This window comes from Populus alba, chromosome 10 (genome assembly GCF_005239225.2).
Source record: "Populus alba chromosome 10, ASM523922v2, whole genome shotgun sequence".
Taxonomy (NCBI): domain Eukaryota; kingdom Viridiplantae; phylum Streptophyta; class Magnoliopsida; order Malpighiales; family Salicaceae; genus Populus; species Populus alba.
Genome location: NC_133293.1, coordinates 20,384,400 through 20,410,775, shown reverse-complemented (window position 1 = coordinate 20,410,775; position 26,376 = coordinate 20,384,400). Strand labels below are relative to the sequence as shown.

General features: G+C 35.8%; 3 protein-coding genes and 1 pseudogene across 4 annotated transcripts; 1 reads left to right on the top strand and 3 right to left on the bottom strand.

The window, feature by feature from the left end:
- Nucleotides 1-35: 35 nt before the first annotated feature.
- On the bottom strand, nucleotides 36-3,686 carry LOC118060026 (putative ribosomal large subunit pseudouridine synthase SVR1, chloroplastic; annotated as a pseudogene).
- Nucleotides 3,687-4,374: 688 nt separating this feature from the next.
- Nucleotides 4,375-8,486, bottom strand: LOC118060025 (glycerol-3-phosphate dehydrogenase SDP6, mitochondrial). Its single transcript, XM_035073107.2, has 7 exons — nucleotides 7,948-8,486; nucleotides 7,280-7,753; nucleotides 6,402-6,733; nucleotides 5,837-5,997; nucleotides 5,304-5,562; nucleotides 4,824-5,122; nucleotides 4,375-4,742 (listed from the first exon to the last, which is right to left on the bottom strand). Exons 1-6 carry the CDS (start codon nucleotides 8,318-8,320, stop codon nucleotides 4,826-4,828), a joined length of 1,896 nt encoding a protein of 631 aa, XP_034928998.1. The 5' UTR covers nucleotides 8,321-8,486; the 3' UTR covers nucleotides 4,375-4,742; nucleotides 4,824-4,825.
- A 6,136-nt stretch (nucleotides 8,487-14,622) lies between these two features.
- Nucleotides 14,623-21,854, top strand: LOC118060024 (vacuolar protein-sorting-associated protein 33 homolog). The gene is made up of 22 exons (XM_035073106.2): nucleotides 14,623-14,781; nucleotides 14,893-14,932; nucleotides 15,140-15,220; nucleotides 15,346-15,540; nucleotides 15,646-15,756; nucleotides 15,853-15,918; nucleotides 16,026-16,133; nucleotides 16,252-16,296; nucleotides 16,901-16,957; nucleotides 17,291-17,385; nucleotides 17,686-17,737; nucleotides 17,869-17,925; nucleotides 18,302-18,364; nucleotides 18,460-18,566; nucleotides 18,981-19,103; nucleotides 19,241-19,322; nucleotides 19,441-19,511; nucleotides 20,030-20,110; nucleotides 20,387-20,444; nucleotides 20,568-20,629; nucleotides 21,000-21,093; nucleotides 21,475-21,854. The coding sequence occupies exons 1-22, from the start codon at nucleotides 14,729-14,731 to the stop codon at nucleotides 21,562-21,564; spliced, it is 1,791 nt and encodes a 596-aa protein (XP_034928997.1). The 5' UTR covers nucleotides 14,623-14,728; the 3' UTR covers nucleotides 21,565-21,854.
- A 512-nt stretch (nucleotides 21,855-22,366) lies between these two features.
- On the bottom strand, nucleotides 22,367-26,110 carry LOC118060022 (U-box domain-containing protein 14). 2 transcript variants are annotated; one of them, XM_035073105.2, is made up of 4 exons: nucleotides 25,344-26,107; nucleotides 24,421-24,537; nucleotides 23,819-24,232; nucleotides 22,367-23,733 (listed from the first exon to the last, which is right to left on the bottom strand). In XM_035073105.2, the coding sequence occupies exons 1-4, from the start codon at nucleotides 25,620-25,622 to the stop codon at nucleotides 22,657-22,659; spliced, it is 1,887 nt and encodes a 628-aa protein (XP_034928996.1). In that variant the 5' UTR covers nucleotides 25,623-26,107; the 3' UTR covers nucleotides 22,367-22,656. The 2 variants fall into 2 exon arrangements, with proteins under 2 accessions (XP_034928996.1, XP_073267949.1); XM_073411848.1 differs by lacking the exon at nucleotides 24,421-24,537 and having other exon boundaries at nucleotides 25,344-26,110.
- Nucleotides 26,111-26,376: the final 266 nt, after the last annotated feature.

Below are 26,376 nucleotides of genomic sequence, written 5' to 3'. Positions count from 1 at the left end.
TAATCAATTTTTTTGATTTTTTTTATTTATTCATCCCTACGACCAAGGGCAACTGTCCAAGTAAATGAATGAACAGTTTCTTCTATTATTGCTTTCCTGTGTGTTTTGTTTTATCCCTTTTGGTCGGCAAAAAAGAAAGTACGACACCGGGTGCAAGCTGGAAAGGGGGTGGAAAGCAACCTTTTCAAATTCTTAAAATCTTTTGTGGGATTCAACTAATATAAACATGGGAGCACGAAAATCCAAACTTTATGAATTTTAGAGCATTGCTGTAAACCTTTGACCTCGGTTCCTTCCTGTACTTTAATTGATCCCGTTGAATCTTGCACGACTTGTTTAATGTTAAGAGTTGGTGGAACCCTTCATGCAGCCCATTTTCTAATCTCTCTTTTGCTACGAACCACTCTCCTTTTTTTTTTGTCACTTCTTGGTATTCCTAGACTAGCTCCCAGGACTCCTTGAATTGGTTTTAGCTTATCGCATACAGAGATTAGTTCTCCAGTCTCTCCTTGAGCTCAAATGTGAAATGATAGCTTGGATCTAGGAAAGCAAACTCCCTCGCTCACTATCCAGCCAACACCTTACGGTGCGTGGTCCTTTGCTCTCTCTTTTTTTCTTTTTATTCAGGACAAGTTACATAGTCTTACAAAACCATGATACGATGCCGAGCCTTGTAAAAACCATGGTTTTTTAAAGAATGAAAACGGGAAGTAATCAATCAACAGATCGAAAAAGGAGAATTTATTCACAGATCAATAGCATGTGAAGTGAGACCCTACAACTGTTGAGCACATGCAAGAACACGAGCTCATCGGGCTAGGCTGTACGTAAAACTATTGAAAAGAATAGACACAGGAGAATTGCAACAGGTGTTGCAGGATGGGCCTTGTCTCTTTCTCTTTTGGTGTTAGCGAAAGAAACCTAGCACGGGATGCCCAACTAGATGACCGACAGCCTACATTTGCGTCTACCTTAGCTGTCTTAGAAGTAAGGCTGCTTTTTATCCATCTGAATGGCCTCAATAGTAAGTATTTATAGATGGCATCGGATAAAAACTCCATGCAGTGGTAACAATGTTAGTTCAATTAAGGAATCAAAATGGGTCATGAAATCTCCATACCTTTGATCTATATGACAAGCGAATATTTTGATTTCATGAAAAAACACATGCAGGCTCTTAGCTCACATTTACATTTCCATCATATGCAGACAGGTGCTCCTTGCGACCAGGAAATTTCCAGATTTGAATGGATGGATTTCTGCTTTAATACTAGCAATGCAGCTCCCCCAACATAGCTCGCCAGCTTCTTCTGGCAGTAGTATAAACCAACCCCTTCAATGCAAAGGCCAGTCCATTTTAAAAAACGCACTCCCTCAATCACCATGAGCAACACTGGTGAGCCCTTTTCCCAGGGGAGGAGAGTAAATTTGGGGTTGGCACCCACCATTTATTACAGAACATCTATCTCGTATGTATCAAATGTTTAATTCTAATTTATTTTTCTATGTTCTCCGTATCTACATTGAGTCTGCTTAAGTTACTGCAACTAAAAAGGGAGACAGGCTCTGTTTTTCTTTCTTCTGCTTTTAGCAATATGAAAATTTTGATCTGAGTAATAAAGAGGCGAGGAGAATCTTAAAAATGTTCTAAAAAACAGAAAAATATCAGAGGCAATTACCCGAGGTCTGATGGGAGTCTGGAACCACCAATGTGGGCATGCTTCAATGCATGAATCTGAAAACAAAAATGATAAAATAAATAATGGAGAAATATCTGATGTAAACACAATGAGCAGTAATCATATAATAAACAAGACAAGCATGAAGTTGCTATTAATAATAAACATTCGAAGAGTGCTACTAAACTGTTTATTGACGTTGTCCCTAGTGAATTTTTAAGATAAAAGCATGCAAGAAGACAGAATGTTTATCATTTAAATCCGCACTTAGGATTAAGAAGCGATAAATATGCCACTACTTCCCCAACATGACCTCACATGATATGATTGATTTAGGATAGAGATACCAATACTGATGATAGTGTCAGTATCTGTTTTTTTACTTTTCTTTTCTCTCAATGTTATAAGGATGTCATAAAAAACTAAAACCAACCTCAAGCCCAGCATTTTTCACTAGTTCTCGAATCTCATGGTTCCTCCCTTCATGAACCTGCAACATAAGTAAAAGGTTGTTAGCATTTATGTGTCATAATCAACCAAGATGAAATTAATTAAACAAAGCAAAACCTCAAAACCAGAAAGAAACTCGTGGTGTTGTACAAACTGAAAGAAAATAGTCACTGAGCAAAAATAATTGACATTACATCACAATCATAAGAAACTCGTCCATTACACTGGCATAAACAGCTTTTTTGCCCCATTTTTTTCTTTTTTCTCAGCAAGTATCAAAAAACAAGATCCATCTCATTGTAATCCAAAAATAATTATCATTTAAGCACTCTTAAAAAAGCTTGAAAATGTTTCACCATTTGGAATTCAGAACAACAGAGAATCTATATTTAAAGTCCGAAGACAATGAAGAAAGTCAATTTTGATAGAAAGATTTCCACATGTATGAGAAAACAATTATATCCACGGTATGAAAGGTGATAATAACATGTCTTTAAGGATGCAGTACTATAAATTATGAAAATAATTCTAGCTGGCTGAACAGAAAAAAAAATACACCATAATAGGAAGACGAGGTCTTGATATATCTGGTTGTTGTGGTAACAACTCCACGGAGTCTGGGGTGCAATGGACACTGTCAATGACTGTTCCTTCACTGATGGCAAACAACAAACAGAAAATCCCAATTCATTACATTAACAAATCGTAATGGTATCATCATACCATCACTGGTCTAACCCATTTGTGGCAACATGAAGTCGTCCAACAGTAAATAATCGTGGTTTAGGTAGTCCTGGATTTCGCTAGTCCTACAAAACAGAAAACAATTGTAACTAATAACTTCCGACACTAAACCAAATAGAAATCATAAACAATAACACAAGTACCTGCCCAACTCTTAAAATAATCATCAAATAAGCCGATTTCAGTTAACACATATAACATCCCTCCCAGGATCAACTCGAGTCTAAACATCATCACAACAAATTAACAAAGCAATAAATTCCAAATTCTAACAAAAATACTAATTTTATTAATAGAGAAATCATATATTCATATTATAATTACCTGTGGAGTATTGTATACAGAACCATCTTCAAAAATCAACTCTTCACTGCTCCTCGACACTAATTACAGAATTAATAATACATTACAATACGTACGCAGTAAACATATACGTAGAGAATTTTACAGCAATTTACCTCCAGCAGCGGCGAGAACTTTACTTAACCGCTGTGCTTGGTCTCTAAAATCCTCATTGTAGAACCTACGCGCCACCTTAGAGCGCCTAGGCTCCACTTCCAGCTTGGTCTTCGCATTTCCACCACTTCCCTTCCTCACCTCCTCTATCTTTTTCTTCGGTTGTGTTTTGGCATCGGTGAGAGCGTGGAGGGAACGCTCCGGAGGGTGAGAATGGAGCTTGAGGTTTCCATCTTCTCCTCGGATTATCCAGGGAATAAAGAGCTGGCCTGGAAGGAGAGAGAGGGAAGCGGGGTCGTTTCGGAGGTTGGCGGGGAATTTGGAATTTCGGTTTAGGAGGGGCGAAAGTGATGTTGAATTTTAGGAGGATGTGATGCGTTTGGAACGGAAGTTGAATTTCCATCTTCTTCTTTTAATTTTTTCCTGATGTTAGGGTATTCTCGAGTGACCGTGTTGGTCTGTTAAATTCCCTCACGGTCGCTTTATTTGGATTTTTCATGAAACTTTTCTTTCTCGTACTTTCCTTTCAAATTTAGATTGAAGATGATATCATGAAAAATAAATCCACTTATCATAACTTATGAGCTATTTTAACTTTTCCTTGTATATCAACGTACTTGGAGAAGTTTTCCTTTAAAACATCTAATATTTTTAGATGGATTATTAGTGCTAGCTAGCTAAATTGTTGTGAAATTAGTTGGGCTTGTTCATTCTCACAAGTGACATCCCAATCCCTGGGAGCAGTTTAGGACACTACCAAATGTTGATGAACTGAAATCATTTACGCACCAAATAGCACGAGTGAAGCAATCCTGTCCCATATCACATATATCAAGGTCCAATGCAGGGTCAGAGATTGCTCACGAACACTCTATAATACACCTACTCACATTTGTATAGTACCCATCTCTACAATTAAAAAAAAATATTCATTTATTTTCGCAACATACTACAGTGGCACTGATTGAAAAAAAGGTGATTTTAACAAATAAAGAAAGTTTGGGGGGGGGGATGCTACTCGTAATTACTTAGAGAACACTGCAGGGAAACTGGAACGGGAAATTTATTACGCGTTATAAAAAAAAAAAAAAACATACCCATTTCTGGTTGTTGATTAGTCAGGTCACCATTTTCGACCACTTAAAAACATATTCACCGTTACCAATTTCATTCAATACACTTCCGCTCAAGAAGGCCGGGCATTATTTTGGCAGATAACTGTGCGTGAAAAGCTAAAAGGCAACAAATCTCCTTCGGAATGCGTGTACGATATTTAACCACGTGTTGTAGCAATCTGCGGAGTCAGGAAATCAAAGCCTCGTCTATCTGGAGGCGAGGAAAGTTGGGGCGAACTTACTTTGTATACCAAAAGAAAATGAGCTCCTTAAAACCCAGCTCAGGTGAGTCGCGAACCTAAAACATAAAAACAACAGAGTAACTATAGACTCGAGAAGAATTGACTGAAGTAGCGAGTAAAAAATGATTTGAACTTACTATCAGTGTTTCCCATCATGGAAATGAGCATTTTTAGAAGATTTAAAGGTTTCCAAAAATTCTTTTGCCTTCTTTAATTCTTCTGCCTTCCTTGACTTGTCCCACTTGTGTTCAGCAGCCAGTATCTCGATGACACGTGGCAAGGCCCGGCCAGCAGCATCAGTGTCCAAGAAAGCAAGCCGTGATCTTCTAGCGATGAAATCAACAGCTGATTCACAGTACTCATTCCGGGCACAATAAGCAACCTCGGCTTCCATAAAAGGGTATCCATGGGCAAGCCTCTTCCCCAGACCTTCATTCTGAATTGTAGGAAGGTGAATTGTTAAAGGTAGTATTAAAACCAAAACTGGATTTTCATTAAAAACAAGTACTTTATAGCAGCACAAATGTATAAATTCAAAGTACGGCATGGATAACCAACAAGCCCAGGGCAATGCATGCATGCATCATATATATTAAATCTTGAAAGATACAACCAACCTGAGCTATAGCAGCTACTCGTTCTGCCAATGTACCATATGCATGAGATAAGTGCTTAGCTGCAGTAGTGTCCATTATTGCAGGGACAACTTTTCCACCATATGTCCTCTTCATGCGTACATATTGTTGAGCAAGAACAGTAAAATATGACGGTTCCCATCCATCTCCACCCATCAGCCTCAGATTGTGAGTTACACTTCCATTTTTTGGACTCAACTTTCCAGACTTAACAGCTGCATCAACAGCATCTTCTGCCATGCTGAAACTAATTCTAGTAAGCACAGAATTTGCAGCCAAATAAAGAAATGAAAGAGGGGGATGGGTGGATGGTGAAAATACAGAACTCAGCTAATAATAGATGATGTTATTCACGTCAAGATGTTTAGTTAAAATAATACTGATGTTAATGATCCACGTGGTCAACAGGTAAAGATTTGCTAGATCAGATACCACCTATTGATATCACAAAATACAAAACCCTCATAGTCATTCATAATTCTGTCCAGGCTCTGATCAAACAAACAAAAAATTACCTTCGGTAAGTGGTCCATTTACCACCAGTGATTGTTACCAAGCCTGGATAGTCTTCGCACACAACATGATCTCTAGAGATGCTCTCGGTGCTCTTTGCTGATGGATCAACAGCCAGTGGGCGAATGCCACTCCAAGCTGAAAGAACATCTGTGCGCCGAACCTATATTTATCCACTTTTACTAAAATATCCAAAAGAAATCTTGACACACGCATGCACGCACAAACACAGAGAAGAGGACTAGACTCAGCACTACATTTACATACCCTTCGAATTTATATAGGCTTCTCCATTAAGGTTAAAACCTAACCCCATGCAAACTTAGCGGCAATAATCTCTGCCATCCAATTTATTAATCTATCAAAACCTGCACTTTGCCAAAGTTTATTCTAGAGCAAAGGCCACAGTTGTCAAAACTGCCAGGCCTCACTAGTGAGCATGACCCAAAGTTTGACCATCTAGGACATATCCTCACTTGATAAAGGTTAGCAAATGTGCAACTAGATTAATTAGTTCCAGGTCCACTGGCATGCAAAATAGTTGAGCTTATTGGTGAAATCACATACCTTAACACTAAGGTAATCAGAAATCGCATCAAGTATAAACTGAATCTCATCCTCGTGTGGTTCTGGAAGTGGAGTGATAACAGTGTTGGAATCTGTTGTGCCAGCGACAGTTCTTCCCAACCATGGCAGCATGAAAACAACACGACCATCCTTTGTTTTGGGAACAATCAAGCCCATTCCATCAGGAGAGTAATAATCAGGAAGAACAATATGCACACCACTGCTAGGACAGATCATACTTGTTGCCTCTTTGTCAGCTAATTTCCTTACAGAGTCACAAAATGGCCCAGCCGCATTTACAACAACTTTTGCATAGGTTTCAAACTCTTTGCCTGGTATAGTATGATAGGAAATATTAATCAATAACATAAAGTCAATGTGGTTACTCTGTCAATATATAAACTTGGTCGACTTGAGGCAAGAAAAACAGGTGAGAAAATGCACAAGCGTGCAAGCAAATAGAAATTGTATGCTTAGGTATGTTCTATTTCATAAGTATTTAAAAGTTGAAACATATGGCGGGGCTAGTTAGAGATAGTTGGCACACAGGTGATTTCCATGCACCAATATTTGAAGGAGGATCAGTCAGTCAATTAAGAATTACAATGTTGACATGGTTGTCAGTCAAATGCTTACTAAGGTGCCAGCAAGTTGGCATATCAAAGCTAGTAATCTGCAGGCATTCAACACATCTTCAATCTCATAATCTTTCCATTATTATCTGTGTAAACTCATTGCAGTTCATTGAGTTAAGATGGTGGGAAAGAGGACGGACAGAGGAATAATTGGACAGCAATTGCATAATTCATCTTGAAATGATAAAAACAGGGTGAAATTGCCCAGCTAATACAACTGCATTAAAAGGATGCTTGTCATACCTGAAAAATTGTCCCGAATCCGTGCACCAATTACTCGCCCGGTAGCCTCATCTTTCAGAAATGAAATGACTTCCGCGTGGTTGAGCACTGCCGCTCCAGCCAATGCAGCACTACAAGCCAAACCAACATTGAGTCGTGAATCATTCATCTGACCATCATAATACACCACAGTGCCCCTCAGATTCCTATCGTTTCCCTTCTTCGAAAGAGTAGGGAACAACTCAATGGACTCTTTTGCAGAATAATATCTAGACAGATGTAACAACCGCGCTCCAGCGACCAAATCATACATTTTCAAGCCAGCCCAATAATACACCACCTCAAACCAATCAAAACATGGCGTCATACATGGCAGAGCATGGCACAGGTGAGGTGCATTCTCGATAACCTGTTTGCGCTCCTCGAGCGCATGGAAGACTAGCTTCAATTGCCCATAGTCAAGATTAAATACAGCTTTCTCCAAGTAACGAACTCCTGAACAAAACAATCAAGTGAGGAAAAAAAAAAAGCTAAATAGAAAAATAATAGTATATTCACAAGACATCAATTGAGCATATAAAAATAAAATTACACGAAATAATAAATAAAAACATGAAAATTCAAATAAAAATATGAATTAATTCAGATAAATTAAATTATAAGCAAATAAATGAATAGAGTCTTATTACCGCCATGAATTAGCTTAGTGGACCTTGAAGATGTGCCGGAAGAGAAATCTTCGCGTTCAACAAGGCCAACACGAAGTCCACGTGTCACGGCATCGAAAGCGACACCGCATCCGGTGGCGCCACCACCGACGACGAGAATGTCAAGAGGATTGGCTTGACTAGCTCCGATCAAAGCCGACTCTTGAACTGCTCGCGACGGAACGTTAGCGTACGGATCATTGATTTTGCTCCTCACGGCTTCGAGCACGGTTCCAGAGCCGCGGTCGTTGGATGAGATGTTTGGAGATAGGATGATGGAGCCGCCAACAGAAGCGACAGTAGCGGTGGCCAGAGCAGCAGCGCATACGCGGCGAAGACGAGCGGCAGAGGACATGGTGAGAAGGATGCGGAAGGAACTACGGCGAGAGGGTAAGAGTATGATGGAATGGTTCCTTTTTTATGTCATGGGAAGCAGCGAAGGTTGCGTTGGGAATTGATCATGGTGGCATCATGGGGATTGGTGATATTACTGAAATACCACTTTTATTTTGTTTTTGGTTGGAAATGTTCTGTTTTTTCTCTTGACTATGTATAGCAAAAACTACTTGGGTGCCCGTGTTTCGGGTTAATTTTTGTAAAAAATATTAAAAAACTAAAAGCATATATAATATTCATATAACTAAATTAAATAAATTAATAAACTCTATTAATTTAATAATATTATTAAAAAAAATATATCCATAACAAACAAAGCAAAAAAACAGCAATTCAATATAAAAGATAAATACTTATTAATATTATAGAAATATATATTTATAATATTTCAAAAACATCTCAATGATCTTATTTATTAATAAAGTAAAAATTAAATGAGAATAGAATAATTTCATAAAAAAATAAACAAGTATGTATATAAAAAAAAAAAATTATTGTTAACTTTTTAAACCATTAGCAGGGTTACAAGATTGAAAGTATTACATATTAAAAAATCATGAGGGTTAGAATAAATAAATAAAAAGATAAAAAACTCCAAAATAAAAAAAAATACAATAAAAATAATTAATGTTAAAATAGTAATAAAAATAAATTAAAAGGCAACAACAAATTTTAGATTTGAGAGTTAAATTGAAAAGAATAAAAACATTAACAAAAAGATGAAAATCAAAATAACAAAGACATTAAAAAAAAAAAAACAATACATTATAAACTTGAATTGAAAGGTAAAACTAAAAATAAATGAATTTTTGTAAAAGATTCGAGGAAAAAATCAAAAATCAAAAAAATAAGCATCAAATCCTAAACATCAAAACATAGTAAAAATAAATAAATATACATAATTCTTCAACATGTTTTTTTACACACAAGATAAAAACTCATAGATGTAAATAAAAAAACTTATGCACTCATCTAATTAAACAACCAATAACCATTGTGTAAAGCAATGAAAAGAAAAATCATCAACGATAAATAAAAATAAAATTAAAAAAAACAGAGTGAAAAATAAAAATCAAGATATCTAACACCGTAATATAGGTAATTAACCTGGTTATATTTAATGAATTTCTCAATCAAGATAATTTTATAATAGAAAAACATAGAAAATTTTCAATAGCAACCGACACATATGTTAAATTTATTAAACAATAATTAAAAAAAAAACAATGCAAGGTTGCACGTATAAAAATTTATGTTTCAATTTTATATATTATATATATATATATATATAAAATTAAAAAAAAATCATTGATAAGTCATACTCACCTCTCTAGAAAGTAAACACGTCCAGTATTATTTAAAAATAATCACAATCTAATTGAAACATAAACCCAAAATTTATTTGAAAAAAATATACACAAATAATGTGTTATTTAAAAAAAAAAAAGCTAAAAAAAAAAAAACAGGTCAGACGCAATCTATAAGAAGCCGATGGAGATGTGGACTAGGAAACCAACTGATTATTCTCGATTGCATAATTTGAAAGTCCTGTGTATGTGATATACAATACCCAAGAAGTGAGCATGTTGGATTCAAAATCCAAAAAATATATATTCTTGGGATACGATGATGGAACAAAGGGGTATCGCTTATGGAATCTCACTGCCCACAAGGTAGTCATCAACAAAGATGTCATATTTGTAAAAGATAAAATACAAATGGAAGAACATAATAGCATTTTAAATGAGACTACAACAGTCCAGATGGAAAATACTCAGAATCATACTTCTTCTGAAGCTGCACCAGAGCATGAAGAACAATAACAAATAGAGTCTGAAACTCTTGAAGTTCGACGGTCAACTCGTGAAAGAAGACCACTGGCTTGGCACTCAAAATATATTACTGAGAGCAACATTGCATACTATCTTCTAACAAAAGATGAAGAGTCATCAACTTACCATGAGACTATCAAAAAGCACAGATGTATATAGATGGATGACAACAATGCAAGAGAAAATTGGAGCTCTGCACATGAATAACACTTGGGATCTTGTTCCACTACCATAAGGAATAAAGGTCATTGGCAATAAATGGGTTTAAAAGCTAAAGCGTGATGGCAATGATCAAGTGAAGCGGTATCGTGCAAGATTAGTGGTGAAAGGATATGCTCAGAAAAAAAATGAATAGACTTCAATGAAATATTTTTCCTGGTGGTACGACTTACTACAATTAGAGTAGTCTTGGCGATGTGTGATATAATTGACCTTCATTTAGAGCAGTTAGATGTGAAAACTGCATTTCTTCATTGAGAACTTGAAGAATAAATTTATATGCTCCAACCAGAGGGGTTTGTTGAAATAGGCAAGGAGAACTTGGTTTACAGGTTGAACAAATCTCTATACCGTCTCAAACAGGCACTGAGGTGTTGGTACAAGAGATTTGATTCCTTCATAATTAGCCTTGGGTATAACAAACTTAGTTCAGACCATTGTATGTATTACAAGAGGTTAGAAGAAAATGATATTTTCATTATTCTGTTGTTGTACGTGGATGACATGTTGGTGATAGGCCCCAACAAAGATCGAGTCCAATAATTAAAGGCACAATTAGCTAGGGAGTTTGATATAAAGGGTTTGGGACCAGTAAATAAGATTATAGGGATGCAGATTTACCGAGACAGAAGTAAGAGGAAGATTTGGCTTTCTCAAAAGAATTATTTGAAGAAGATCTTGTGACGCTTCAATATGTAAGATTGTAAGCAAATTTCTACTCCACTTCCTATTAATTTCAAATTATCCTCAAGTATATCTCTTGGCAATGAAGCAGAGAGGATGGAGATGTCTCGAGTACCGTATGCATTAGCAGTGGGAAGTTTAATGTTTGCCATGATATGTACAAGACCAGACACTGCACAAATAATGGGAGCAACTAGTCGATACATGGCAAATCCTGGTAGAGAGCATTAGAATACTATTAAGATGATCTTGAGCTACATCAAGGGTACCTCAAATGATGTATTATGTTATGGAGGATCAAAATTTACTGTCAAAGGTTATGTTGATTCAGATTTTGCTAGCAACCTTGAGAGAAAAAAAATCCACTACAGGCTATGTGTTCATAATTGCAGGAGGAGCAGTAAGCTGGGTCTCTAAACTTCAGATTGTTGTAGCGTTATTTACAACAGAAGTTGAGTATATAGCAACTACACAAGCTTGTAAAGAAGCAATACAGATAAAGAAACTTATGAAGGAGCTCGGGCATAAATAAGAGAAGATTCTTTTGTATTATGATAGTCAAAGTGCCTTGCATATTGCAAGGAATCCATCGTTTCATTCAAGAACAAAACACATAAATGTTCAGTATCACTTTGTTCGCGAAGTGGTGGAAAATGGAAGTATGGATTTTCAGAAGGTTCACACAAAGAAAAACCCGACAGATGCTTTGACCAAACCAGTCAACACTGATAAGTATATATGGTGCAAATCCTCTTATGGCCTAGCAGAAACGTAAGCAACATGAAGATGACAAGTATAGAAAGGATAGAAGAATCACAGATGATCAAATGTGAAGACTTGATTAAATCATCAAAGTCTTCAAGTGTGAGAATGTAAAGCCACTTAATTAAATCCACATAATTGGTGAAAGATGAGTTGTTAGACAAAAATAAATGGGAGATGAGTTGTTGGCATAATTGATGGAGTATGAGTGGAGATGAGTTGTTGGCATAAGTTGTGGCATAATTGGTGTCATGATTTATGACCTTTGTCCCCTCACTCTTGCCTGTAAATATGCAATGCATCAAAGTCTTAAATGCAAGGTAGAGAGAAAAAGAAGAGAGTGAAGAGAAAGTAATCCCATAAAGTTGTGAGGTATTTGTGAGAGAGCAAGTGAAGTGTTTTCTCTTAGTAATAAAAAGATTCTTAGTTGTTTCTCTATTGTTAGCGAGAGATTGTAATTTTCACATTACTTAGTCAAATCCTTCTATATTTGCTTGTGGACATAGTCAAATTGGGTAAACCACGTAAATTATTGTGTGTCTCATTTCTTATTTTATCATATCTCTTATCTTTTATCTTGTCGAATTTATATGCCAGTATCCTAATAATTTTCGATTACTCCTTACATTGTCATTTTGAATGTTATCAGTAGTTTGGAATTCTTGAAATTGCCAATTCACGACCCTAAACGTGGATGGCTCGGTTATAATTAAAGGAAAAAAAACATCTCTTGATATATCTTAAAATTGATTTAGAGTAGTCTTAACTGTAAAACCTTAATAGAAGGCAACGATACTATGATAGGTTAGTTGTCTAGCAACTATAAATCTCAAAACCTGTCCTCTACATTCCTATCACATTTCATCTTTTGTCATAATAAATAATATGCGAGTCTCACATGTTTTATAATAATATTAAACTACCATAAAAAAATTAAAAATATTTTAAAAAATAACATGATAGGATTATTACTGTCGCTAAATTAACTCTTTATGTTTTTTTATGACTTTTTTATAATTTTTAAAGAAAACATGTAGTTCGCATGAGACATTTAACAATTAAATAATCCATTAAACACACGACCGTGATTAAAATATTGTTTAATCAGATAAGCCATCTTTGTTTATTGTTTTACTTGAGGTTGATTAGTTGACTGGGATCGATGCACGATCCTTCTGCCAAACAGGTCCTTATCTCCTTCATGACCACGGTTGCCGTGAAAAGTTCCGTTTTGACCTGATCTCTTTTTCCAAGAAACCAGGACCAGCACAGGCACAGCACGAAAAAGGTTGCCGCCATCACGGAATAACGCTGCCACGAGGCGTGAACGGGCGCGTTCTCTCATTCAATTGTGAGTGGCGAGTCACGAGGAGGGTGCACCCACACCCTGATCTCTAAAAACGAAAGTATTCAATTTTACCAAAAGCCCTTCTCGTATTTTTTTTATTCCATGCTTCAGCAATTTTGATACATAGTTCGAGGAAATGGCTGAAATCTATTGCAACGGGGTAATGCTCGTTTTTCTTGTTTGTTCCATGTCATTTTTATTTTATTTTGGGTGCAAGTGTCCAGTTAGTACTTGGCTCGAGCTCACAGAAATTCATAAATTATTCAAAAAACAAAATAAAACTCAAAACTAGGACCTTCATGTCCTTATTTTATTAAGATAATACTGCAACAAATTTTTATTAAACTCTCCTTCCGTGGAGTTGATCTTCTCGAGTAACAAGTTTTAACTCCTGTGTAGAACTAATACATTTACATCTATAGTTTTTTTTTTTATTATTATTTCTATGTCACCCGAACAAAAGCTTTTAATTCTAGTACATGATTACAAAATCTGATTTGAGGTGGAAACTTAATTTTTTTAAAAAAATTTAATAGGTTTGAAGGTTGAGTTTTGAACTTATCAACCCTGAAACCAGCAACTTAATGGGTTAATTTGAATTTTTAAGTGAATAACCCTATATCTATCTATATTTTAGTTGGTGGAATTCCGGGTTAATCAATTAGATTAACCCAAGTTTTATAACTTCCTATTAACAATGACAATTCCACCAATCCAGATACATCTGCATCCAACCCCAAATTTGATATGAACACATCCTTGTTTCTAGAACGTAAAAAAGGATGTTTTCTTGTCTGGACACTGACAAGTGATGAGTGAGAACAATTCAGTTATAACATTTTAAAGATTTTATTGTCTAATAGGTTCTCGAATCTTTTACAAAGACTTTGCTGTTTTAGTGTAATTGAAATAAAATGCAATCTCTAATCAAGATACAAACTCTTAGTACTGCTACAGCACATGCATATTATACCCTTATAAATAAAAAAAATTAAATAGATCGGTTCAATTTGATTTTATATCTGTTAAAATTGAATAAGCTTGATTTTTTTTTTTCATCACATACTGACTTAATTAGCCTTTTATTTTATAATCATCGAGTGGTTTTTAAATTTATTTTAACTAAAATTGACCAATAAATTTTAAAACCCGTTCGATTCAATTGTTTTTAAATTAATTTTTATAAATATTATAAATAATTTAATTATTTTACTAACATAAGGAATACTACGCTAAAAAATCACCATAAGGCTTCAGTGTTCCGCAGATTCTTCATGGATGTCTGATCTCTCTGAATCGAAACAGGCCACAGTACAGTTACTCAAGTCCATTTCACTAGTAGAGCCCAGAAATAGAGTCCAAGATCTTTTAGCTTTCGAGTCAAGAAACCGATCCAGTCCAAGAATAAAAACGTTAAGCCCACAATCACATCCTCTCCTCTTCTCACCCCCGTTTCCCTGTCGGAGATACAGAAGCCGAAGAGATAATTTTACTCTCGGCGTACTCAATTATATATAAAAAAATGTCTCAAATTCCTAACCTAGACAACTCTCCTCTCAATTTAAAATCCCTCAGGTTAGCAGTGATCATCGTTTAGCTAATTAATCTTAATCATTATAATTAATACTTTATTCTGTTTTTTTTTTTTAATCTAGAAATCATGATTTCCAATTCATTTTTTTTCAGGGAACAATCTCAGAGAGAGCTCGTTAACATCCTCAATAACGTAAGTTCTCTGTTTTTTTCCTGAGAAAACAAGAGAAAATGCAAATTCTCAAGCTCCCTGTAGATCAATTGCTTCAGTTTAACGGAATTTTGGAATTATTTGTACAATGTGGATCAGTGCTATTCAGATTCGAGCTAGGGTTTTGAATTTTGAGAAATTTGATGTTTAATTGAATTCTAATTTTGCTTTTGATTGTGAGTTTAATAGATTCGAGGAAAGAAGTGTTTGGTGATTGATCCAAAGCTTAGCGGATCACTGTCGTTGATCATCAAATCAACAATTCTTAAGGTAAGAAAATTAATCCAACCTGTAATGCTTTAGCGAGTTTTGTTAGCTCGATGGATTTTAATTGTGTAGCTTAATTGCTGATTTAGAAATTCTGTTGTTGTTGATTGATAATGGGGAACACACAGGAAAATGGGGCTGATTTGCGGCATCTTTCAGCGGAACCAGTTGACACTGATTGTACTAAAGTGGTTTACCTTGTTCGCTCAGAGTTTAGTTTGATGAGATTTATATGTTCACATATTCATAATGATACGTCTAAAGGACTTCAGAGGGAGTACTACGTTTATTTTGTACCTAGGCGTGAGGTTGTTTGTGAGAAGGTATGGTTTCAGTGGTAGTTCATATGTTGGCACCATTTGCATTATGAATTGTTATCTCAAGTACGTTCCTGTTCAGGGTTGTAAAGAGTGTATTTGGTTACCCAGGTACTCGAGGAGGAGAATGTTCATAACCTGGTGACCATTGGGGAGTACCCATTATACATGGTTCCATTGGACGAAGATGTACTATCATTTGAACTTGACTTGGCTAACAAAGTACGGCCATTGATTTTTGTTCTCTCCAAAAAAAATTTTGGATATTCTTTTTGTCTATCCTTATCCTTATTATATTTATTTTATCAAGCATGGCAGGAATGCCTAGTTGACGGCAATACAAGTTCACTTTGGCATATTGCAAAGGCCATTCACAAGCTCGAGGTTTAGATGGTTTGATGGATCCAAAAAGTCATTTTTTAATTATAGCATTAAGAATGTTTGTGATAACTTCCTATGGTTCGATATTTATGGCAAAGTTGTGCCTGCAGTCTTCTTTTGGAGTGATAACATATGTAAGGGCAAAAGGTAAAGCATCAGTACGTGTTGCTGACATTCTCAATCGCATGCAAGCAGAAGAACCAGTTAACACATCCGATGTAATTGCAGCTACTCTAAGCACGCTTCTAAGTTTTAACCAATGTGCTAGTTAGACACTTCTTTGTCTATTTACTACTGATTTGTCGCTTGCGACATTTTACGTGCTTGTTATTTCAGATGGTTATGCCAGGGATAAATACACTCATCCTTATAGACAGGGAGGTAAATTATCTCTCGTCTGTTGCTTCTTGGCTTAAATAATTGAATCTTACTTTTGCAAGATGATAACAAGTTACTCGTTTTTGTGTGCACTGGCATGAATAAATCTTCATCACTGTCCTCAGAACATCATTGCACATTTGAATAACAAGAGCATTTGAAAATTTTCAGAAAGCTGAAAATTGAAAAACAATTGCTCATCTCAAAAATCGAAGCTGGATATTAAGTGTAAAGATTGCTTATAATCCTAAATAATGAGATGGAAGTTTCTTTATGTCTACTGCTTTATTGCTAACTTTATAAAAGTTATATTCATGGACAATCTTAGTTTGTGTTGTGAGATGGTTATCTCTTGGACCTTGCATATTATGATCTCGATGTTTCAATAAATATTCTTGCTATATAAAAATTTACGCATTCCTCGCTCGCAATCCTAGGTTATGGGATGGAAGTTTCTTTATGTTTATTGCTAGCTTTGTAAAACTCGCATTTATGGGCAATCTTAGTTTTTGTTTTGAGATAGTTCTCTCTTGGACTTCGCATATTATGATCTCGATGTTTAAATAAATATTTTTGCTATATAAAAGTTTGCCATTCCTTGCTGCAGGTGGACATGGTTACTCCTATGTGCTCACAGTTAACATACGAAGGACTTCTAGATGAGGTAATTTGACCCTCAAGTGAAACCAAGATACTCTAGCCATTTCACCTGCTTTATGGAAGATATATATGCTAATTTTGTTTCCAAATTTGATTAGCCTTAGAAAAATGTGTTTCTGCATGCGTGTGTCTGTAATGTTACCATTTCTGCAACCACAACTTGCAAACGTATTTGACCTCTTCTAGCATGAGCATCTTAAAATTTTTGTTTCTATTATTTGGAAGCTGAAATTTTAACGCACATGTATCCCCATATGTTTCTGAATGGACAAAATGATGATACTTATTTACTGTCAATGGGATATGCTATTAGCCATCTCTAATAGATTTAGTGCAGTTTTTGCATATCAACAATGGTGCCGTGGAGCTTGATCCATCCATCATGGGTGCTCAACAAGAAGGAAAAAAGATCAAGGTTCCACTTAATTCAAGGTATGCTATGTTATATAAGAGTATTTTTCCCTCTCCTATCTGTTCTATAACAAGAGGGTTAAAGAGATGAAACTTGATCTCTACATGCTGTCAAACTTGGGTTTAGATGGATTTGACTGCCAGACTGTTATCCTTCAATGAATCCTTACTTGTATAAATGCATGTTGCATTGCTTCAATTGGGTTAAGATTTATAATTTATGATTACTTGAACTGTCAGGACCTTCTCTCTTGCTCTAGACTCCTGCCTTTTCTTATGTATTGGCAATTAACTCACTGCACATCACTGAAACTTTTTTAGTGACAAGCTGTTCAAGGAAATTCGAGATCTCAACTTTGAAGTTGTTGCCCAGGTTGCTTCATTTTTCTGGAAGTTTATTCTATTTCCCATATTAATTTTACATTCTCTTTTTCAAACTGTTATCGTTCTTTGTATGCCTTTCAATTTCTATTTCCTTAGTTGCCATCTGCAGTATAATTACAGGTCCTACGTCAAAAGGCAACATCTATGAAGCAGGACTACACAGAAATGACAACTACTGTACGTGAATTGTCATCACCTGAACTCTCATGTTTTTTCCTTTCATAATTAATGAACAATTATTGCTAACTCACAATCTACTAGTGTAGTTGACCTGGTATTTCTTTGTTCTTCTTTCTGCTATAAGAGAGAGCTTCCTAAGTCAAGATTTGCAGCTTTAGTTTATACCAATAATTCAGACTCCTGTTGTATGCTAAAGCCTAATAGAGAATTAGAGAATTGTGTGCCATTACTGTTGATTCCCTATCAAATTTTAAGGCTAATAGTGCACATTCACTCATGTGAAGTTGCAGAGTTAATTTCTTGAATGCACAGCTTTTGGATTACTTGAATGGTTAAGTGCTATTTCTAATCAGGTGTCATTTGATTCATACAGAATCAGACAGTTTCTGAGTTAAAGGATTTTGTTAAAAAGCTGAATTCATTGCCAGAGATGACTGTAAGTCATTCTCTCTCTCTTTTTACTTGTCATGCACTCTGTCAATGCAGTTCCAATGATGCTAGGTTTTGACTTGCTGCTTCTGATGGCTTCAGAGGCACATAAATCTCGCTCAGCATCTATCAACATTCACATCAAAGCAGTCATTTCTTTCACGACTTGACATGGAGCAAACACTCATCGAGGCTCAGAGTTATGAAATGTAAGTTGATTTGAAGACATACACCCTTGCTTTGAGAGCTTTACGTGCTCTGTTTTTCCTCTATATTTTTTTAATGTGTGCATGCAAATAGTATAATTGGTTTCCTGTAAATAGGGTGTGTTTGGTGAGCAGATGGGATTGGTTTGGATAGACTACACAGGGACAACCTTGTCCCATAGGGGAAATAGGACAGAACTTGGGTATGGGGCAAGATAAAAACCAACTTTTGTCCAGTCTCACTTGTGCTACAAACAACAATATAAGAGAAGTTGTCCTGTCCAGTCCTATGCATCAAACACTTCCTTATTAATTGTTCATATGCTTTGATAGCAATTTCCTGCAGCTCAAATGTTTCCTTGATGTTGGAAATGCTTTCTCAAGTCAAAATGTAATTGATGAAGATTGTATTTGCAGATGCGTTGATTACATTGAAGAATTGATCCATAAGCAGGAGCCTCTTGTTAGTGTCTTGCGTCTTCTGATCTTATTTTCTATCACAAATTCAGGGCTTCCAAAAAGGAATTTTGACCATTTGAGGTAAGTATAGCATGATTCTCATTTTTGTACTTTATTCCCTTGGTTCTTGACTTCTACAGCTGTTTTACCTATTGTACGAAGTAATTATTCTAACTATGCACTTGTGCTGCATTATGGTTGTTGCACTTCTTGTTTAGGAGGGAGCTGCTCCATAGCTATGGCTTTGAGCACATAGCAATGTTGAATAATTTAGAAAAGGCTGGATTGCTTAAAAAGCAGGTTTAGTATGATTTTCCTTAATGAGTCATTTTATTTTCTTCACATCATAATGTGATAGTTCAGGTAAATGGATTCTATCGAATTACCAAATTCAGTTTACATCATTCTAATCTTGCAGGAAAATAAAAGTAACTGGCTGACTATCAAACGTACTCTCCAACTTGTAGTTGAGGATACTGACACTGCCAAGTAATCAACCTCTTGATCATGGAATCTGTTTCTGATATAGAATTGTTTATAGAATGTTTAAGATGTTTGTTTGGTTCTGCTATACCTATGAGCAGTGGCCGTAATCTTTTGCTGCAAACCTGAGGATGCTCTGTGACACAATGATCTGGACTGCATTATGGGGCCTTTTTTACTGTGCTTTAGAAGTTTTTTATGTTTCTTGAGTGGAAAATTACAGGGAGTGCTAAAACATGTTTTGGATTGTTTTCTTGAACCATGTCCTTAAATTCTTACAATTGGTTATGTCTACTTCATCACTCAAAAGTTGGCATCATCTTAATTGGAAATTTTCCAAATCTATTGCTGTTTCCTGAAAAATTTTCTTCTGAAAATGAAATGGAATGCCATGGAAAAAAAAATGAATCACACTCTTCAGCATTTATAAATTGATGCTGTTTTGATTTATTTCGTAAGTTTACCTTTTCTAATAATCCTGCTATTTACTTTCCTAACTTGTAAAACTATTTCTTATGCAACAGCCCCAATGACATTGCCTATGTCTTTTCTGGATATGCACCACTTAGCATTCGCCTTGTTCAGCAAGCTGTTCGATCTGGATGGTGAGGTCAATTTTGAATTCTGTTTTTAGCTTTTGTATTTCAGCAGTGGATCATGCATGTTTGCTGGTTATCTATATGCATGTTTATGATTAACTTGTGAACTGTCTAAAAAGATTAAAAGTATCTGTGCTTATTCTGGTCTTAATTTCTTAAAGATAAAACCCTTAAACATTATAGGTTGAATTAAAGCAAGTTTAATGCCATTGAGGCCCACAAAAAAATGTGAACTTTACCAGTGACCTTATCTTAGTCAAATGTGATGGCTTGACCTTTCAGGCGTCCCATGGAAGAAATTTTGAAGCTGTTGCCAGGACCTCATTCAGAAACGAAGAGAGTCAGTACACTTCTCTCTCTCTGCCTTTTAGTTTTGCTGTTGCATCTAATATTTTTTTATGATAAACATATCATAAAAAAATTTGATATCTATGCCACAATATCTTTTATACTACTTGTGCAGGGTGGATTCTCGAGCAGTCCTTCGTTCGACACACTGCATGGGGCTTCAGCAGCTGTAGACAGGTAGATGCAAACTCATTCTTCTTTCCTGTCTGCTGCTTAAGCTGTTGTTTCTAGTCAATTGATATTTTCAATGCTTTGATGGGTGTCATGTGATCATTGATGTCTGTGAGGTTATCCAGATTTTTCTAATTTAACCTAAATTTTCTGATTGGTAAAAAGCATTGCCTGTGATCAAGGATCATAATTTTTTTTATGAGCATCTCTCTGTATCACTTTTGCAAATACTCGGTATAAAAACAGTTTTTGTGACTGAATTATTAATAAACTAGTTGGATTAATTCTGTATTCCAAGAGTATAGAGTAATTTTCAAGTTGTATCATGCAACGTTTTGATCTTCAGTAAAGTGTAACTCTAATTAACATATTTCAGAGTTGCCGATGGAAGACGCTCCTTGGTACTTGTTGTGTTCATTGGAGGGGTAACATTTGCAGAAATTTCTGCACTTCGATTTCTTAGTGCTCAGGTTTGTGAGATACTTCTGCGTATATGAATCTTTAGTAGGCAATTCTAACATGCGAATCTGTATCAGGCAGTCAGTTATCATAGTTGTGGGCGAGACCTTGGTTTTTCTCCCGCATTAATGGAAGCATTTAGACTAATATTTCAAAATGAATGAAGGATAGCTCATGCCTTTGGATGATTTTACTCGATTTTTTTTCAGTTTGGTTTTTCTCTTTGATACTTGAAAGATTCTATAATATAACTTGAAATAAAAAAATCTATCTGCATTGTTGACTCTAATAAGATCATTAATTTAAATGGTTATACAGCGGTTAATTCTCTCTTTTTTTGTTAGTTTATTTCCCTCTTGTTTTTTTCCCCGTCATAATCTTCTACTCTTCAGGAAACGATGGCATATGATTTGATTATTGGGACAACAAAAATCGTCAGTGGCAATACCTTGACTGAGACATTCATGGAAAAGGTGGGTTAACTGATTTTGCCTGCAAAAATGAGACTTTTCAAAGCAAAAGCGAGACTTTAGAATATGCCAAAGTTATAGTATTCTGTGCGGAGTTACATTGGTCTCTTACGTGTCTTCTCCCGATGGAATTACTGGTCCATGCATGGTGAGTTGATGTTTGGTTGGAATTCTTTGTAATTTTTTTATTCGGGGTTGAATGGAAGAAATATTTTTTTTTTTTCCGGTAAACAAATGTGACCGTCAATCTACACTTTCATGTCTTTAGTCATCAGATGAAAATGGCAAACGATTTTGACTTATTTGATGATTTCTTAGCTTGGTAACATCTTGCTTTGTGAGGGAATGTGGTTTTTGCTCAAAGCACTTCTAAAAGTTCAATGAAGGATGGTTTCCCTAAAAAATATTTTACATCACCTTAACAAGAGTGTTTTTGTGATTGAATCTATATTTTTTAATATTTTTTAAATTATCAAAAAATTATTAAATTAATTTTTTAAAAATGTTTTCTTGATATTTTTAATGAATTGATGAAAAAAAACTGAAAAAAAATATTATTTAAACATATCTTTAATTAAAAAATACTTTAACAAAAATATCATACATAGCATTTCAAAAACACACGTTTCCACGATAATTAAAGGCTGATGAACTCCATATTGAGATCACATCATGAGATCTTCTCTAATATGAACGGAGACCTCGGAGCATGTTTGTCATTGAAATTGTGATTGTTCATCAATTTATATTTTTTATTTGTTCAAATTTATTTTTTATATTATGATATCAAAATATTTAAAAACACAAAAAAAAGTTAAATAAAAAAAATATTTTTTTTTTATAACACCCAAAAAGTCCCTCCAGAGCTGGAACAATATTAAATTCAGAACCACTGACCTTTCCCGCGTACAAAAAGTCCGCCATTAGTTTATACCTTTATCTTAATTGGTGGGTACGCACAAGTCTTGTATGCCTAAGCCGCCAATATGCACACTTCCATGTTTACCCTTCCGTACAAAAACACCTATTCAAAATCGAAGGACCATTCAAACAGGCATGGTTTTGGTTTTGCGATTTTCTGAAATGTTTCTGCATGATTCAGAGTCAGCTTTGAGTAACAATCGCATCAACTCCCTGAAGGAGCTCTAATATGCTTCCAGCTTTTCTCTTTGCCCTGTCAGTACCGCTTTCCGATAGTTCTTTCAGTGCCTCTTCAGCACCGAACTGCCTAGCTAACTTCAACTGCTGTGAATCGACAGTGCAAAGTGACCACAAGATGGCTGCAGCATTCTCTCGGTTGCGTGGATATCCAGTGCTGATGACCTCCATCAGAACAGGAATTGGGCTGGCCTGACCAATTGCCACCTTCCCTTCTTGATGACTTGCAAGAATGGCAAGAATGGCCAATGCTTCATCCACCATTCCTCCCCCGGCATCCTTCAGCAACCTCATCAGGGGTGGGACAATACCAGCCTTCACAGCCCTTGCCTTGTTCCCTTGATAGATTGAAAGATTAAAGATTGCAGTGGCAGCATCCTTCTTTCCTCTTGGAGTCCCGTCACAAAGCAACTTTATAAGAGCTGGGATAGCCCCAGCTGCTCCTATTGCCACCTTATTCTCATCTACAACAGATAAACTGAAAAGGGTTGCAGCAGCATTTTCTCTTGCCTCCATGCTACCATTTTTCAAAACATCTACTATATCAGGAATGGCCCCTGCATTAACTATGGTTCCCTTGTTAATATCATTTATGGAAAGGTTGAGAAGCGCTGTAACAGCATGCTCTTGGGTCCGAGGATCTGTTGAGGATAATAGCTCCACGAGGAGTGGAATTGCTCCTGCTTCAGCAATACAGACTCTGTTATCTACATTCCTCTTAGCTAATAAACGAAGCTCTCCAGCAGCTGATCTTTGTTGTTCCAGATTACCATTTGCCAATTTGTCTAATAAGGTAGCTATCGCAGCTCGGTCACAATATGAAATGCTACTTCTTACATTTTTGCTTGTACAAGCCCCTGGCTGTTTAGGAAGCTCTACACTATTGCTCTCACACCACAAAGCAATCAAACTCTTCAAAACATAGTTAGGTGTAAGTGCAGTATGCAAGAGCGTCTGCTGTGTTTTTGGACAGGTCTTGTGACCTGCATCTAGCCATTTTTGGATGCAAGATCTTTCATAAGTCTGGAGAAGGAGAGGAAACAATTAATGAATAATGGCTACCAACGAAGATGCAAAGTTATAAACTATGAGACAACTTTTAGTTTACCTGTCCGGTAGAGATAATAACAGGATCTTTCATTAGTTCAAGAGATATTGGGCACCGGAAATCATCTGGAATAACTGGAGATCTGTGTTTCATCATGACCTTTTCAGCCTCAGAACAATCAGCTTCAGGGTTTGCCATCTGAACGTGGTCTTTTAACTTCTTAAAGAGGGATGACATCTTCTTGAACCAATCTCCTGGATCCCCACCACTTGCAATAGCCAGTTCATGGAACGCAAGGGATTCTTTCTTTAGATCATCAATAGTCCGGAGATGCAGCTTTTCTGAAAGTCTTTTTAGTATTGCCGGGTCAGGCTCCTTCTCTCTCTGTGCTATGGCCAAATCAACTTCCAGTTGAGGATCCTGGAGTTCTGGACTTCCCTTTGCTCTTCTGAATTGAGCGTGCACAAGTTCAATCTAGGAAAAAGTGATAGATATCACATCAGTTGTCAGCACTAAAATTAATCAATCCACTTATTAATCAGAGTCATTATTTTGTGCCAAAACCATACTTGATCAGAATATCTTACAGGGGGCAGAACTAAAATGGTGAACTGGGTTCTTGTAAATGTGCTAAAAATAAATCAATTCGGTCATAAGAGTACCTGTTCTTGAACCTCCTCTGATAAATTGAGTTTGTTATAAGGAATCTCACTCAATGCTGCTTCAATTTTTTCTGTGATCTGGTTGAACTTATCTGCTATGTGGTCTCTTTGCAAGGTCTGTGCATTACAAGCATGGCTTGATTCAGATTTGGAGACTTAAATCTAAACAGTTATGTTTGCAAATGAAATAAAAAAAAAACCCTGCTAACTTTAATGCCAACACCTCGATATACAGACTTACTAATCTCAAATCATTCGACCTAAAAAACTGAATCATTGTTTTCTAAGACTATCAAGGGAAGAAACTAAAGGTATTTGTTGCAGTACGCTAGAAGTATAGATGGCAAGATGATGACTATAAACAGAGTTCCAAGATATCATACAATCCCGCCATGAATTGAAGAAGCTGGTAAAAATATCCTAATCTAAGGACAGAAAACACATTTCAGTTATTACAGTAATTACATGACTCAACCTTTATTAAGGCAACTTTGTAATTTCAGGTCTGTCCCTTCAATTCACGGACAAATTTAAGATTGTTTTTTTATTTTTTCAGATATAATCAGTAATATATTTAGTTTCTGATAAAACTAATAATCCAGAAATTCAGAATCAAAGTCCTCAGCTTTCGTTCTATTTATATCAATAATATATCCATTCTTCAAATACAGAGAAAAAAAAAACAAAATAAAAAACCCACAACTTCCATTTTCTCAGGACCAAACAGAATTGAGACAAGTAAACAAAATCCTCCTCACAAAAATACCCAATAGACGATAGCATAACTCAACCAATCCAACCGGAGAAGAAACGCAAATAAATTCCGACTCGTTGATAACAAAGAAGCACAAAACACAAAGCTTGAAGCTTTCATTTTTCTTTACTTCCTTGCGCAACCAAACAGAAAGGACAAAAATCAGTACCTGATACACCTTGCTTCCTTCAAAAACCAATTTGAGAAGCTCCTTAGCAGAATCTAAAGCGGTTCTCAATAATTCAAAACCCTTAGTCTCTTCTTCACTTAGCTCTTCATTGTTGTCCTTCAATTCCTCAAACAAAGGGCTCAATAGCTTGATTCTACGTACCAAATTGCCATGCATCTTCTTGCAAACATTTCTACATTCCGGTAACATAGAAATCTCTTTCACTGAGTCAACGAGTCCACTCATCAACTCAGAATTCGGATCCTCCGTTAATACCATGTTTATTAAAGACCCAAAAACGATTGAATTATGCAAATATACCCTTAAAGTGAGGATTTTGAGAGAAATAAGAGCGACCCAGATGAGAAAATTGAATGACTTGAGCTGGGTTTTAATGAATTGATGAGAAGGGCAGATGAATGGACGATGGTTTAAACTTAAAAAAGAACCGTTAACATCAAAGAGAAGCGTTAAACACCAAGGAGGTGGAGAGGTTTTTGTGGGAAAGCAAGAGACACTTGATTTTTGGACAAGAAAGATACAGAAGCAGAGTTTGGAGCTTAAAGTAATTTTTTTTGCTTCGATTAAGAAAAGTGGGATCCAATTTTTGGTCCTCTGAAAAAATAATTAAGTAAAGAAAATGCAGAAGTTGGGTAATCAAGTGCTTGCAGTATTCTTCGGTTGAGACTTGGAAAAGGTTTGATGAATATAAGAATAACGAGTCCATAAAAAAGAGAAGTAAAAAAAAACAGAGAGAGGATGATGAGATCATTAACGACCAAATTTATGGTTGTCTTTGTGACGAATTTGTCCTTGAGGATGTAGCGTATGAGATTATACTGTTATTTTGTTTTTCACGTTATATTTATGTGGAGTGGCCTGTTACAAGTCAAAATTATTTGCCCTCTCTTTTCACGCAGCGCAACGAATTTTTAATTGGTATGGAGAGAAATCACTTTCATAGTTTATAAAACGCGAATCGGCCTAGAAGGTAGACCCGTAACCTCAATTGTTCTAGATTGAAAAAAATATA